This window comes from Dermacentor variabilis, chromosome 5 (assembly GCF_050947875.1).
Source record: "Dermacentor variabilis isolate Ectoservices chromosome 5, ASM5094787v1, whole genome shotgun sequence".
Taxonomy (NCBI): domain Eukaryota; kingdom Metazoa; phylum Arthropoda; class Arachnida; order Ixodida; family Ixodidae; genus Dermacentor; species Dermacentor variabilis.
Genome location: NC_134572.1, coordinates 118,928,383 through 118,945,218, shown reverse-complemented (window position 1 = coordinate 118,945,218; position 16,836 = coordinate 118,928,383). Strand labels below are relative to the sequence as shown.

Sequence of the window (16,836 nt, the reverse complement as noted above, 5' to 3'; positions counted from 1 at the left end):
CTGCATAATTCTTGTCGTGGACGTGCACAGCTTTCAGTTCATACTTTCACTTTATTTGTGCAAATCCTGACAACAGAAGGACAAGCACGTTAGAAGTACCAACGGTGACTACCTCGTCTGTACTTCACTTCATTTTTTAAATTTCCACTCTGAACCTCATGCACAGACACAGTATACTTAAATATATCGACAGGAAAATGCTTTTTATATTTTTCAAAGAGAAGAAAGTAGCCAACTAACAATTATATTTAATAGTATAAATAAAAAAAAAACCCTGCATACTTCAGTGACCCCTTCACCAGAGTCTTTTATCAATGATGTGTGAAATGCACATAAATGATATGTGTCTCAGTATTGCTTCTCTTTCCACTAGGCCATGCTAACAACTCCAGAAAGAAAATAAAGCTCTTTTAACAATTTACAAGATGTATTAATCACCACTTGCATGAAAAGGTCATAAATGCATATAACTGACTCAGCAAACCAAAATGAGACCAAGCCGGATTCACTCAAAATCACAATCAATAGCAGTCATGTGCAGCAGCGCTTGTACTCAAACTCGCAGTAAAAAAAAAAAGGGAGGCAGTAATTTCACTGGAACGATGAAGCACTATTAGTGAAAGCGAAGTACAAGACAATTCTTCCACAAAAAGAATTCCTCGAGGCCACGCGAAGTTTCTTCAAGTGCAACGGTTATTGAAGGTTATGTATATGGGGGAGGGTTCTAAACGCTGGTTTCTCCCCCTCCTCCAGAAAAATGAACTTTCAGCCTATGTATACTGCTAATGTAAAATCTCTTTTGTTAGGCTTTTTTTTTTTTCAGTGGTATTCATAGCCTAAACCCTGAATAGCTGTGTGCCTTCATTTTCGTACTCTACCCAAAATAATCGGTCAATTTAATCAATTTGTCATCATTCAATATTACAAAAAGACATCATTGATTACAAGTAACTATAATGACAAATTACATGTAATTCATTACATACAAATCTGCAGAGAATATTTCTAAAGCGACTATGGTGGCTATAAAATATATATATTGCAGGGCCCCTTAACAGGCTGCCAAGCTTCACAGAAGACCCACTGCCTTGGCCCATCACGATCCCCCACCACACAGCTACTGGTGAGTCATCATTTGTTGCACCAATGTGGAAGCTCTGAAAGTAGAAAGTTCGACCAACAAAATTATTGCAGCCCACATTTGGTGCTCATTCAATATATGGAACCCAAATGTGATGTGTGTCATTTATCAAAAAAATGTCATACAGTGGCAAACAACACCCACACTGTCTCACAACACAGTGTACATATCCGTCAGCTTTGAAAGGCACACAAGTGACTACGTTGATCATGGAAGATGATGCCTATCACATGTGGTTATAAGCACTGTTTTATACAGCAGACCGCATTTAAGACCAACAAAGGCTATAGTAACAGACTAGTTGCATAGGTTTAATCTCGCAATTTTTATCAACTCCATGAAGAAAATCATCTATGCATTAATAAGTTAGTGCAGTGGCCATTAAATGATAAAGTGAGCAAAGAACAATCTATCTTATGGAAGCTACATTTAAATACTGTTCACACTTCAATGTATATAAAAATGACAGACACATTAAAAAAAGATGTAATGTGGTGTTTACCAGTACGCAATCACCATGCACACATGCAAAAGGTGTTCATGAACGTCATAAAAACTCTCCATAAGATCATACAAAGTACAGTTTGTTGACCTGTATGTCCACAAGAAAATGAAACCTTGCGTAACCGACCATATTAGCTGCTATAGTTCTGTTTGACCATAAAGCTATTCATGACAACGGTGCCGTAAGTATAACATTCAGCTGCATTCAATAAGAGCTGCAACACCGGTGCCTGTGGTTAAAGGGACTCCAAGATGTATTACGTCAGACCCACTGTCTTGAAGCACTTTTGACCACTAGCATCAGTGCTGCAGCTGATATTGAATGCGAGCATGCACGCTAAGTGGAAGCTACACCACTTACTATGTGTTTTGTTATTTTAATCTCTTGTAAAGTGGACGTCAAGGGTGCTTTTTTAACAAGATGCAACTAAAAGCGAACGTTTAAAGAGCGAAAACAACCGCAACATGAGCACCGTAACATGCACTCATCACGCTGTGTTTTAGCTCCTGTGCAGTGAATCAAGTTTCCTAGCTCATAAATTTACCTCACTTGCTTGCACTTCCAAAGTCAAATGAAATACCATTGCGAATCTGTCAGAAACTAACTGATAATGTGATACCCACTAGAACATGCTTGAGCAAGAACAACAAACAGTAGAATAAGTGTAGTCATACACTAGTACACATGCTTTGACAGTAACACGCTTACACCTGCATTGAACATCCACCGTGTCTTGCGGATGTGTCACGAGGAGCTGTAGAATCACTCGTGGGTGGTGCTAGCCTGATTTATCAACAATCTTTCTTGTGAATTTTCATTAAGAAGCTCTTCGTGGGATACCAATAAGCAGTTACCTTCCATATTAGGCAGGAGAAACACACTTGCATAGGGGCAGTCAGCTTGGAGATGTTGTGTCTGCAATTCTGAGATCAGAAGGACAGCACTATCCTATTTATCTTGCTGTTGCCTGCAGAACATGATCAGGTGAACACAAGAAGACGAATGAGACAGTTCTACCAACTGCCACTATCAGAAAAGCCTGAAATTTCACTATCAATAACAAGATACAACACACAACGCCGTAACAGAGCTATAGACAGAAACTTCCGTGTGATAAATGGGCCAGACACTGCCCGACAGAGGGCTGGTAAGTACCGTGACTACACCGCATTATGCACTAGCTCCAAGCTTCGCCTGTCCAGTACTGGGTGCCCATGTATATACACTGCTAATCGCAACATACTCATATTACATGTCTGTTTTACTCATTATGCAGTATATGACAATAATTCAGGTGCATGTACACCTCAAATGTGAGAAATGACAAAAATCAAGCATCATTTACACTGCAGCCTACCCACCTCAGCTAGGGGCATTTCACAGCATTAAACACTTCTCTCCCTTTTGCTCCTATGCCTTGTATTGTGCAATCTCACTCGAGCTTGCCCTCCAGAGCAACCAATCAAAACAGATCGATCGCTTCAATGTTTGTCAATGTCCTCTCTGCATGCCTCAGATACCAACTATTTAAATAAGAACTTGCCACAAAGTTATCAGCTGCTTGGCTATTACAGTGGTGATGTGTGAACTCCACAGTCATCTCTGCACACACAAGGGCGTAGGTGCAAACTCTGTGTTGCACTGGGATGGAAGTATACAGGTGTCCCTAGCTCTCACGGTCATTTCACAAGCACTCAAAACTGAGCGGTACTTCAAGCCTAAAGGAGTTTGACAAAACCATAACTGGCATTCTGCCTGCTACCAAATGCACAAGCCATGCCTTGCGAAGTGCCTCTGCCACCGCACAGCCTTGTCACAAAACCCTGGCTCGTACTATAGTGCTATCGCTCATTAACCTCAACCTAGGAAGTGTAAGAGTGGTACACAAGTCCAACTACACTGGTGGCAAAAGATGTGGCACACAGCCACCAGGTCATGAAGCTAAGGACACCTCGGAATAACACAGGCGTGAAGACGGCTCGAAGTCCAGCCAATGTTAATGAGAACTGCTGGCTAGTTGCCAGGATGGATTCTGGAGACGGTCCTCTTGATGGTACTCCAGGGACTGTATTGTGATGAAGAGGAGCACCGGGACTGTCTGGTGACCACAGGTAGGCGATCCAGCTGTGGCCACCTAAAGAAATGAAATGAGCAAGAAAATTGCACCATAACGCATATTCCAAAGTACAGTCAAATTTCATGATAAGGAAGTCCCTTAGAACGACAGAAATCTGAGCTAGTTGGTAAGGATTCATAATGCAAAGAAGGGGTAAGGCGTGAAGACATGGACACAAGAGGAGAGAAGTGGACAACATGAACGCCGACTATCAACTGAAGGAAGAACTGAGGCGAAAACAAGAAAGAAGACACAAAACTCATCTGCGCACGCTCTGGAAAGGTATCACAAACATAAGGCATGACAAAGAGCACAAAATTTCACGCCGGCATTTTTAAGCAAAGGTAAAATAAGAGTTTGTAATGATGGAAAAATACACACAAACTTGCTATAGTTCTACAAGAGAAACATCAAAAGGGTATGTCACGGGGCTATTTGGTATTGCACATTGTAGCAATCACAGTGCGAGAAACAATAACATCAGGCCTAATTAGGACTGCTGGACTTTAGTGGTGCATAAACCAGGCCACTGACCTAATGTTTTCAACAGGAGAGCTGTAAATGCACATGTGAGCAATGGCGTGATGTACTGCAGGGCCACTACGCACAAGTAGTAGAAGACTCGAACCACCTGAAAAATAAAAAAAAACATGGCAAAGAAAAGAAAATGGAAAGTTCAGTGAAAGCACGAGTTCACTGAAACTTACCTTGAGTGAACTTCACTGTATGCAAGCCAATCAACATCATGTCCGGCAAAAGTTGCAAATATGTTCCACTGTGCCTCTACACTTCATCGGCGTTCTGTACTTTGTTATAACAGCTTTCTTTTTTTTTTGAGACCATACAGAATTTTTAAAAAGTGCCTATGGCAGATAGCACAATTTTAGTAATTGACCTGGATTACTGAAAGAGGTGGACAATACTTGTACGAGAAATCTAAATGCATTATTGACTAATTAAAAAAGTTCACAGTCACTTTAGCATATGCTGAAGAGGATGAAGGCGGAAGCATGTGCGCTCTTGAGACATTCACTACATTACTTGACATTTTCATTCAAATGCGTTGTTACTTCCTATTGTTTTCTCACAGCAAAGGTTGTGAGGAGTGCCTTAATTAACTTCGCCCTGATTCACACCAAAGGTTGCGGGTCCAACTCCCACCAAAGGTTGAGAGTTCACCTCCCACCAAAGGTCATGGGTTCGACTCTCGGCCTTCCCAGTGTCAATTAGAATCCAACTTGGAGATATGGCCTGTTCGCCCATATCTCAAAGTGAGTTTGATGCCCACCAAGAGTCATGAGTTTGAGTGCCTTAATTAACTGTGCTATAGTTAAATTCACCTTCATTAACACCACACCTCAAGCTGACGCTTCTTCTTCACCTCGGCTTCATGCTTTCTTATAAAGAAATTGATGGCTTATAATTTACCCCAAAGGTTGCGGGTCTTAATTAAATTTCCCTTAATTAACAGCAAAGGTCCTGGGTTCGACTCCCACCAAAGGTCGAGGGTTCGACTTCGTATAAATTTTAGTGCCATGGATTTTGGTGCCAAGAATTTTGGTGCCATAATGTAGGACATTGGATTTTTCGACCCATGAGCCATCTAAGGCTTTCACCTTAAAAGTTCCTAATTAACTTTTTATTGCAATTGCAATTTACAAATTGTAGCCAGCGAGTTTGCAAGGCAAACTTGGAACGCCAGTTTCGAATATAAAAACACCAGCTTCGAGGCATGCATTCTAAGAGCATGAAGAAATACATACCACACCATGCCACCCTCCTTGTGGTTCAGTGCATTTGATATTACAAATTTGTTTAACCATTTCATTACAATCACCAACAAGATGACAGCCCACTCCTAGACTAACCACTTAACCAGTTCACCCTGTGACACATGCAAGTCTCTGAAGCATTGAAAACACATTGTGCGACTCTGTCTCTGCTATTTTAAAAGCAAAACATCTTTTGAATTAGCTTTTGTATTAACCTGAAAGTAGTGTGCAGTAGTGGTGTATGAATAGTCGAATGTTACCAAATCAAATAGTGAACGCTCAAATAGTTCAAATCGCAAATCGAATATTTACTGTTAGATTTTTTTTTAATTCAATATATTCACTGCAGACACGTGCAGTGCCACATGTCGCATGCCCCGTGGAGTCCCTCATGCTCTATGCCACCCAAGTGGGGGTTTCACTTCAGTTTTGGCACAAAAAAAGTACCTATCAGGCATGCCACGGACAGGCCAGCCTGGCTAATGCGGAAACAGACTTTGTCACTTTGAGTTCTCCCTGACATCACACCAATGTGGGGATCTCACACACAGTGCTTGCAGAACGGCATTGCAGTATGTTCATCAGAGCGAGGAGGGGGGGGGGGCAATGTCGCATAACCTTGCTGTTACCCTCCAGATTTCAGGTGGTAAATCAAACCAAAACTGACTGAAACGGCGCGGACAGTGCCCGTGCTCTTTGCCATTGGCGCTGGCTATGCACAGAGGTGTGATCGAGTCACGAGACACGCAGTCCTTTCGTCTGTTGTGCACATTAGCCATACGATAACCCACCTGCCGTAAAGTTAGGATAGCCCTTCTGCACTTGGAAAAAAAAAAACGGAAAGCAACACTTTCTATGCTATAAATAAAAGATTGCCACAAAACACAGGTCCACTATTAAATGAATCTCACTGGTATTCAGTACAACAGAACATCACTAATTCATGAGTGGCTGAGGGAAAAAAGCACTTGATTCTATTTAACAGTAACTATGGATAAGAAAAATATTTCCCAGCCCGTCATGTACTAGAACTGAGTTGTAATCAGCGCTGGCATACTAATTTGGTGCCCATTTTAATAAGCGTAGCCCGTAGTGTTTTTAAGTCAATATAAGTTTATTCCAACCGTCATGTTGGAGTTGCATCGTAGAGTATTACAGCAGGAGGTCCTAGAGTTTTGAAAGAACTGCCAGGGGGACCTCCTATGATTACATAAATACGGTTATTATACAGAAACAACAAAGAAGCACGGTCATGTGAACATTGAGAATAAGAATTAGGTAAGTTGATCATCTAGAACAGGAAATTAGATACATGAGTTAAAGGTAATGCTAATTACTCAAAAGTATGAAAAATAACCTAAAGCATATTAACAAGCAGAATAACAAATATTAACAAGAATAATCAACCTGACATGATACACTAAACTCGTTTCATTATCAATAATATTAATTACTTATACAAAAGCAAAAGATACACAAAAACATGACAAACAAATTGTAGTTAATTGGGAAATTCAGATGAGTTGGTTAATTTCTGAATTAAATATTTCTTGCTGCATGCAGAGAATGTATGAATGGTGTGTGATGATCTTATTTTGAAAGGTAATGAATTCCATATTGCTATGCCAGAGAAGAGGGTTGTGAAGTTGCCGTAATTCGCATTTACAGCAGGTAAAAGAAGAGTATTGTGCAGGGAAAACCGGGTACTGTTGTTGTTAGTAATGTGTTCAGGATCGATACATTCAATGTAGATGTCGTGTATGAGGAGCCTATATGCAATTATGGATAGATTCTGATAGAATAATTGTCCTAACGGGAGAACATTAAGTTTAGAAAACACTGACCCACTAGACAAATCAAATGGGCTGAAATTCATTAGTCCTGAAGTCGCTGCAGACGTTCAATATGCGTCAAATACATATTGGCCCACGACAATGCACAATACCAAAGTTGGTTACGAATATAAGCTAAATACAAAGATCGTACAATGTGAGGTGGAAAATAAGGTTTTGTCTTGATGATAATGTGGATGCCAAATGCAATCATTTTTATAAGTGATCGGGTGTGTCTATGAAATTTTTGGTTCAATATATAAGATGACACCAAGAAACCATGCTTTGTTTGAAACCTGGATGATATAATCACCAGTGTGAACAGAAGGTAGGACATCGATTGAAATTCGCGGGGAATTCAAAACCATAAATGTGGTTTTAGTGGGTTTAATGCGCAGATGATTATTCTGGCACCATAAAGTAATATTATTTAGGTCAGTGTTAAGGTTAGAATGGAGTGTGGCAGTAGATTTACTGGATGTAAAGATGGTCGTGTCATCAGCATAAAGTACACACTTGCTCTTAGCAAGAATAGTGGATAGGTCATTCATAAACATCAGAAAGAAAAGTGGACCTGGAACTGTACCATGTGAGACCGGTTACTTAAGTAGTCTCTAATAAAGTTTAGCGGAGGACCAGATATACCAAATGATTCGAGTTTAACAAGTTCTATGCGATGGTTTGTGGTGTCGAGGGCACGTAGGATCGTCTGGGCTGGAATTCGCTGACATAAGGTGGCCCGACAGCCCGCAGGGTTATCTGACTGAGCTAGCTTGGATGCTCAGTTGTCACAGTCAGAAGTTCGAATCCTTGTGCACTTTTTTTCCCCTGAAGGTGGGAAGATCGAATTCACCTCCCCCAGTACACTACATCTCCAGGCTTGGAGTGGTGCCTGACACTGGCAAAAATGCCGAGAGCAAGTGGGGCTATACTGAACCAGTTACAACCAAATTAGGAAGACCCACTAAGCTTCAACAAACACTCCCTCACCAGAACAGGAATTGGTCTGCTTGGTGTAGTCTTCGGCTACTCCCTCCCGAAAGACTCATTCAATTACCCAATGGCCCTCAGTCCCCAGCAGCTGCGGAGTACCTGACTAAGGCGGCGGTCAGACCTGTAAAGCAGCAAATGGTGCTAAGAATCTCTGGACCCGGACAGGCTGCCAGTGGAAACTGACCCTTGCAATGTTTAACACCCGAACCCTCTCGAGTAAAGCTAGCCTAGCAGGATTCTTTGAGGAACTATCAGGCATTGTTTGGGATACCACTGGCCTTACTGAGGCTAGAACTGGTGAGGCTTATACAGTGCTGACAAATGGTCACATCCTCTGCTATAGAGGACTACCCAATAAGAAGCAGTTTGGAGTAGGATTCATAATCCATAAGGACATAGTGGGCAACATTGATGAATTCTACAGCATTAAAGAGTGCGTAGCAGTAGTCGTAATAAAGCTGAATAGGAGGCATAGAATAAAGGTAGTACAAACCTACTCTCCAACCTCCAGCCACGATGATGAAGAAATAGAACAGTTTCATGAAGATGTTGGATTAGTGATGCGAAAAGTGCAAACTCAGTATACTGTAGTCATGGGCAACATCAATGCAAAAGTGGGGAAAAAGCTGGCTGGTTAACAAGCAATTGGCAACTACGGCGTCGATTCTAGAAACGCTAGAGGAGAGGTGCTGGTAGAATTCACAGAATGGTAGAATTCACAGAAAGGAATAAGCTGAGAATAATGAACACCTTTTTCAGGAAGCGTAACAGCAGAAAGTGGACCTGGAAAAGCCCTAATGATGAAACAAGAAATGAAATTGATTTCTTACTTTCTGCCGATCCCAGCATAGTGCAAGATGTAGAAGTGTTAAGAAGGGTAAAGTGCAGTGATCATAGGTTAGTGAGGGCTAGGATACACTTCAATTTGAAGAGAGAAAGAGAAAAATTGGCCAAGAAACAGGCCAACCTAGACATAGTAATGGTAAAAGCAGACCAATTCAGATTGGCACTTGCAAACAAATATGCAACCTTAGAAGAGAGAGCTGAAGATTACATAGAGGAAATGAATGAAACCGTAACTAGGTTGGCTTCAGAAGCACCAATTGAAGTGGAAGGTACAGCACCAAAGCAACCAGTAGGTAAGCTCTCCCAAGTGACAAAGGACCTAATAAAAAAACGACAAAGTATGAAAGCGTCCAACTCAAGAGATAAGATAGAATTCGCGGAACTGTCAAAACTAATCAGCAAGGAGAATGTAAGGGATATTCAAAATTATAGCATGAGAAAGACTGAGGAAGCAGAAGAAAACGGACGCAGCCTGAAAACAGTAAGAAGGTAGGCAATGGACAAATCAAGATGTATGCACCAAAAGATAGGCAAGGTAATATCATCAGTTATCTCAAGGATCTAGTAAAAGCAGCGGAACGATCCTATACTGACCTGTACAATACCCAACGCAGCCATGATACCTCGATTCGAAGTAGTAATTAAAAGGTTACAGAGGCTCCTTCTATAACTAATGATGAAATTAGAAGGGTCTTGCAAGACGTGAAATGGTGAAAAGAAGCAGAAGATGGACTACCAGTCAATTTAATCAAAGATGGTGGAGACATAATGCTTGAAAAACTAGCGGCCCTTTATACGAAGTGTCTATCGACTGCAAGGGTCCCAGAGAATTGGAAGAATGCCAACATTATACTAAGCCCCAAAAATGGAGACGTTAAAGAATTGAAAAATTATAGGCCCATTAGCTTACTTCCAATATTATATAAAATATTCACCAAGATAATCTCCAATAGAATAAGGGCAATACTGGACTTTAGTCAGCCAAGGGAACAGGCATGTTTCAGGAAGGAATGCTCTACAATGGATCACATCCATGTCATCAATCAAGTAATTGAAAAATCCGCAGAGTATAATCAGCCTCTCTATATGGCTTTCATGGATTACGAAAAGGCATTTGATTCAGTCGAGATAGCAGCAGTCATAGAGGCGTTACGTAATCAAGGAGTCCAGATCGCTTACGTAAGTACCTTGGAAAATATCTACAGAGATTCCACAGCTACCTTAATTCTACACAAGAAAAGTAGGAAGATACCTATAAAGAAAGGGGTAAGACAAGGAGACACAATCTCTGCAATGCTATTCACTGTGTGCTTCAAAGAAGTATTCAAGGTATTAAACTGGGAAGGTTTAGGAGTAAGGATCGACGGCGAATACCTCAGCGACCTTCGGTTTGCCAATGACATTGTCCTGTTGAGCAACACTGAGGACGAGTTATAACAAATGATTAAGGACCTTAAAAGAGAGTGTAAGAGTAGGGTGGCAGACTAATATGCAGAAGACAAAGATTGTGATGAATAGCCGGGTAAGGGAACAAGAGTTCAGGATCGCCGTTTAGTTGCTAGAGTCTATGAAGGAGTACGTTTACCTAGGTCAATTACTCAGAAGGGACCCTGATCATGAGAAGGAAACTTGCAGAAGAATAAAAACGGATTGGAGCGTATTCAGCAGACATTGTCAGATCCTGACTGGAAGCTTACCATTATCATTAAAAAGAAAGGTGTACGATCAATGCATTCTACCCATGCTGACATATGGGGCAGAAACTTGGAGACTGACAAAGAAGCTCGAAAACAAGTTAAGGACAGCGCAATGAGCGATGGAACAAAGAATTTTAGGCATAACGTTAAGAGACAGGAAGAGAGCAGTGTGGATCATTGAGCAAACAGGGATAGCCCATATGCTAATTGACATTAAGAGAAAGAAATGGAGCTGTGCAGGTCCTGTAATGCGTAAGTTAGATAATCGGTGGACCATTAGGGTTACAGAATGGGTGCCAAGAGAAGGGAAGCACAGTCGAGGATGGCAGAAGACTAGGTGGGGCAATGAAATCAAGAAATTCGCAGGCACTAGGTGGAATCGGTTGGCGCCAGACAGGGGTGATTGGAGATCACAGCCTTCGTCATGCAGTGGACATAAAATAGGCTGATGACAGTGATGATGGTGTTGAGGGCCTTCGTCAGATTAATGAATGCAGATTTCACAATTAGACCTCTGTCAACAGCTTGCTTGATTTCTTCAGTTAAAGCAGAAAGTGTCAGTTTAGTTAAATATTCTTGACGAAATCTGAATTGCTGAGGAGACAAAAGGTTAAATTTCTTTAAGTAGAACAATAATCGAGTGTGGAACAGCTTTTCAATCACTTCACCAAAAAAAAAAAAAAAATGGAAGGATACGAATTGACCATTTGCAGAAGTCAGAGCGCCACCTAGCGCGGAAAACAGGAAGCTTGTGCCTCGCCGCTTGGTTGGAAAACATCCCGACTCCAGTGTTGCTTTGGTATACGGCGGCACAGAGTGGCAAATTTGTGTTTGCAGAGCTTCTTTCACGTTTTGTGAAAGCGTCGACGTTCTTTGGTAGTTGCATATGACCTGCCTTAAATATGACTGAAGAGGACTTCATTCCCTTGCTGTTTTTGCAAATGGGACAGACAACTGAGTTCTCAGAGTGCCGGATAACGAGCGACAATGCATGGGGTTATCTTCATGCCAACACTTTGCCCGTTTGTCAGGTACACCGCCGATGGGCTTTAAAGAAAGGTTAAGTTAAGAACATAAAACTTAACGTAAACACCGTGGACCCTGCACTTGGCCTCATATGAGCTACGTGCACGCCATCCATGAAGTCGGGCATCTACGTAGTTACAGCATGGTTCACAAAAGCCATTGGCGACATTGCCGGAGAGCACTGTGAATGTGTGGCCGGATGAGTACTTTATGCCTGTCGCATTCCCCGAACTCTTAGTTGTTGCATGTTCGCCAAACTGCTGTGTTGCATGCTTGTAGTGTACCAAACCGTATCCCAAATTTCGCATGCGCTATATGTACGTGGTAGGTTATTCAGTGTGTTTTTGCGAGCAATAAGGCCTCAAAAGTTATGCCAACCTATTTTATTATACGTTATATTAGCTTAAATATGGGCAATGCGTGCGTTCGCAGGCCAGTACGCTCCCGCTCACTCGCGAATACTCATCAAGGCAGATAGTTGGGCGAATTGGTTTGAAGTCATGGTGGAAGAGAGCACAACTTAACTGACATGTACGGAAGAAAAGAAGACGAGCACAGACTCACAAATGACACAAAGTACATAGACTGGCCGCATCTGTTTGCGCCGTTTTTCACAAATCACTCAATCGTACTTGCATATAGTCAGAGTCACTCAATGACGAGCGCGAAGAAAAAGTGCATTCTTTATATTTTGCAGCCTCAGCGAGACCTGCCAGCACGTCGCGGGCCTTTTGCCCAGTGTTGCAGAACTGGCAGGAGATGACAAGGGAATGGAAGTCGCCTGCACAGGCCACAGATCCTAGAATGCACTGTTAGCTGCCACCGGTGTGCCGGCCGGGTTCGACCGCCGTCCACAAACTTCTCCTCTCCACATTAACCTTCGCGGGTGGAAATCTGAAGAAATTACTATTTCCATTTCCATAATAACAGCTCGTGCAGCCGAAAGCGACACAGTTCGCTGGCATGTCACGCCCGAGCTGGCAGTTTGCTTTCCAACCACTAAGACGGCGCTCACGAAGCACTGCCCCGCGGCCGGTTTGGGCACATGCACAGTTGTACTTCTGCAAGTGGTCACTTGGCCTGTAATTCCTTACTGAAGTCTGATCACCTTTTGTGAAAACAGGACCTAGCCTATCAACTTTAAGACAGCTCGAAAACACCCCTGCAGAGAATAGTTTGTTAATGATTAGTGCCAAAACTGACAATATTTCATCCAAAATTACTTTTACTTTAGAAAGGATCAATGTGGTCTAAGCCAGCACTTGTAGTCTTCAAAAATGTAATGATCTGATGAATTTCATCTGCAGTCGTTGAATGCAGATGAGGTAAAGGATACCTCATCTGGATACACTGAGGTAAAGAACACACCGGTTGCTGTATATCCGCAGATTCGCAAAAATGCTCACTGCATGCATTAGCTATTCTAACAGGATCAGTATACATTTTGTCGCCTTGCTTTATTTTTATTTTGGTCTCTGAGCAATCATTTTTGTTCAGAAACCCTAATAATTTTCCAGCAGTGCATCATGTTGCTTGTGTTTTTTACAATAAGATCCTGGTAATAATTGCATTTAGCAAGCCTTAATTAAGAAGATAACATTGCAAGAATATTTCTGAAATGGAACTTTAGTGGTAGGTTGAAAGGCTGCGACTTTAATTTCTTATGAAGGTTATTCTTTTTATTAATGGACATTAACAGTGAGTTACTAATCAATGGATTTCTGGGTGAAGGAAACCACTTCATCACAGTAGTGTAAATGGTGCAGTTTTCTATACATGTAGCTATTGTTTCTGAAAAAGACACAAAACCCTTTTCTGCGTGATCCTCCTTAATCACCAATGTCCAGTCTGCACGAATCACCTGCACGAACTTGACTGAGTCAAATTGCCCCTTTGTCAATGTATTATTACTCTTTATATTTTTAGAGCCTAAGGTGAAAAAATACGATTATGGTGTGTAATGCAATGATCTACCACCCTTCCAATGTGATCAGATGAAATGTTGGAGATGTGATCTATTAGTGTACTGGAGCCTCGTAAACCATTCCTAGCTGGAACTGAAATGTGCGAAGAAAAGCCATAGCTGTATAAACAGTGCGTGTATTCTAAAAATAATGCACTTTCAGGCCTGACAATGTTAATGTCACCACATATAACAATGGCTTATTTTCTATTACCAAGTTATCAAAAATGTTGCTTAACTGACTTCAAAATTCTGGATATGAAGATGAAGGTAACCGATAAATGGAAGCTACGATGGTGTTACGGCTGTTAACTGGCATAACACTATGGTTAAATTCAAGCCAAACGGATTCACAGGGAATATTGTTAAATGTGATATCAAGACGACGCGTGTGTGCTAAGGACGAGTGTACAAGTACGACACTTCCACCGCCAAGACATAATTCGCAATTACGATATTCATAATAGTGACCTGGTACGCCATACAAGTTTCCTTCATTACCAAATAACCATGTTTCAGAGAAACATATGAAAGAGAATGAATTATCAAATAAAGAAAGGAAGGCAAAAAAAATCACCATGGTGCTTTCTAAGACTTTGGATTTTTAGGTGCAGAAGCGATAATGTGGGCGACTTTTCATGTAACAATTCTGTCGTTTGGTGGCACGAGTACATAGCCATAATGATTTAAGGTCGGTTAAAAATCCAGAATGACAGCGTATCTAACGGAAGGTACTGAGGTGTTCTCCACTGGTGTGCCCTTTTAAGCGCAAGTGCCTGCGCAAAAAGGCGCTTTCGCTCTGGCATGAGGTGACTGTTCCCGTGCACAGGTTTGGGGCCTGTGCTCTGGGCATACCCTATATCTGCAGTAGACAGCCATGCCTTTCTTACCTTTTCAGTGAATCCAGCGTTCTTGTTTCGCTAACATAATCGCGCAATAATGTGGCTACCACTTTCCGTGGGCACACGGTGTGCACAGTCTATATTTGTATTGGCGATAATATCTTGATTTTCATGCAGCTAAGTTAGTGATAGCTTACTACATTTTTTTTATGCAATGCTAGGAGACTCCTGATCATGTGCAGCCCCTGTTTCATCGCCAAAAATTTCTAAGCATTCAATTTTGTGAAAAATTTTCTGATATTCAATACAATATCGTGCTTGATTCGATTCAGAATCTACTACTATTCGGTACTTGCACATCCCTAGTGTGCAGGCATCAGCCTTCCATGTGCAAGCTTTCTCTGCTGCCCTGTTTGATGACAATGGTGACAACGTTGGCTCTAATGATACGCTGTTGGTAACATTGTGAATACAGTTTTGGCTTTGTATGTGATTCTAATGAGCAGGCGATTTTCGGACCAATTTTGTTGCAAAAAAAGGCATGCAATAGAATCAGCTAGATGCTGTAATCATTCATTCATAGTGAGCTGCCATTTCCACTTTGTACTCCGCCAAAGGGAAGTCAAGAATCTGCGTTTTCAGTGGGACATAACATGTTTGCAATGCATTCACCATTCCTTAGCACCACCAAGACAGACACTGCAGCCATCGGGATTACTAGTCAAGTTCAAAATATCTAACAAGAGCCAATTTCAGGATGAAAATGACAAAGGAAAGACAAAATCATACAGCAAAAATGGCCCAAGTGATCTTCAACAGAAACTTCAGTGAAACAACCTGGGAACAGTACCAGGTCTGTAGGTGATATGCGAAATACTAGAAGTAGGCGTTTCCATGCTATCAGGTTGCATTAAGTTAAAGGCAGGCTTGCAAGCAAAAAAGACATAGTAAAAAATAGATGGTGGCAAGTATAGCGGCATCACCTTGTGCACTCCTGCTTTATTTCCACTTCTAGGGCGATGCCCACCCACGTGTGGGCGAAACAAGACGTGTGGGGAAGTGCACTTGCAGAATTCTGCGTGTCCCCTATTCCACAGCTCAAAGTACCCCGCAACCAAACTGACGCATGCAACAAGCCGCAGGTTGTGCTTACCTTGCGTTGAAGGTCAATGTTGCTGATGTTCCCAGCTTCCTTGCGAAGCTCGGCCATCTTCTCGGGAGCCAGGTTCAGGTAGGACTGTAGGTACCGCGGCATCAGACAGAGTCGCAGCACCACCACGGCCAGAACCAGCACGATGCGGGTTGCCTCAAATGCTTGGCTGCTCATTCTGCATCAATGACACAATCAATGAGCCTAGAGCCGCAATGGCAGAGTACATCTTGGTGTCACAGTTTCTGCCTCATACCTTAGCGGTGATGTGTCTAGATTTCAAAACACGACATGAATACGGTGCCATGGATGTGACGTATGAAGTCACATTGACTTCTAGGTGTGGAGCAATGCTGTTACAAGTGTGCTTAAATGATAAGCAAGGGCTGCATAGGATGAGGCTTACATTAATTAATTAATTCGATTTATTTATTAATTCTGCAGACTCTGGAGTCCGTGGCTTAATTTGCAGTCGAAACCCGCAATAACGAAATCGCCGGGGAAAGCAAAACATTTCACTTTTGCGGGCATTTCGTTAGTGCGAGAATGAGGCAGAAAAGACAGGAAAGGGAATTGGCTTGCAAAAAAAAAAAAAAAATTATTGCCAAAAGTCAGTCAGCTTACTTTGCCGAGCCTTGCCTTGCAGCAATTTTACTACTCACGACTCGCACTGCAAGAAGTGGTCCACTGCCACGTCGTCATCATGCTCACCGAAAAATGATCGAATTACATCGAAGGCATTCAACACATCCTGCGGGTTCGCAGTCGACTCTTGATTTGGTGTTTGGTGGTCGTCGGTGTCGTCGGCACCTTGGCAAATGCTACTTATGATGACCTCATCAGTCATCTCTTCATGGACGACAATACCTTCATCCACACGAACGAACTCATTGATGCTGAGGCCATCTGGAATACCATCTGTCATGGCAGAAAGTTCATCCCATGCGTAAGCC

The 16,836-nt window shown here is 42.0% G+C and overlaps 1 protein-coding gene across 1 annotated transcript in view; it reads right to left on the bottom strand.

Annotated features, from left to right (window-relative positions):
- Positions 1-1,233: 1,233 nt before the first annotated feature.
- emei (transmembrane protein 161-like emei) overlaps positions 1,234-16,836 on the bottom strand; it is a 44,693-nt gene continuing 29,090 nt past the window's right edge. Inside the window, exons 10-12 of the mRNA XM_075693448.1 lie at positions 15,887-16,061; positions 4,297-4,393; positions 1,234-3,780 (exon numbers count right to left, since the gene is read on the bottom strand). Coding sequence (XP_075549563.1) covers positions 3,509-3,780; positions 4,297-4,393; positions 15,887-16,061 — 544 coding nt within the window. The 3' untranslated portion in view covers positions 1,234-3,508. The remainder of the gene's footprint in view (positions 3,781-4,296; positions 4,394-15,886; positions 16,062-16,836) is intronic.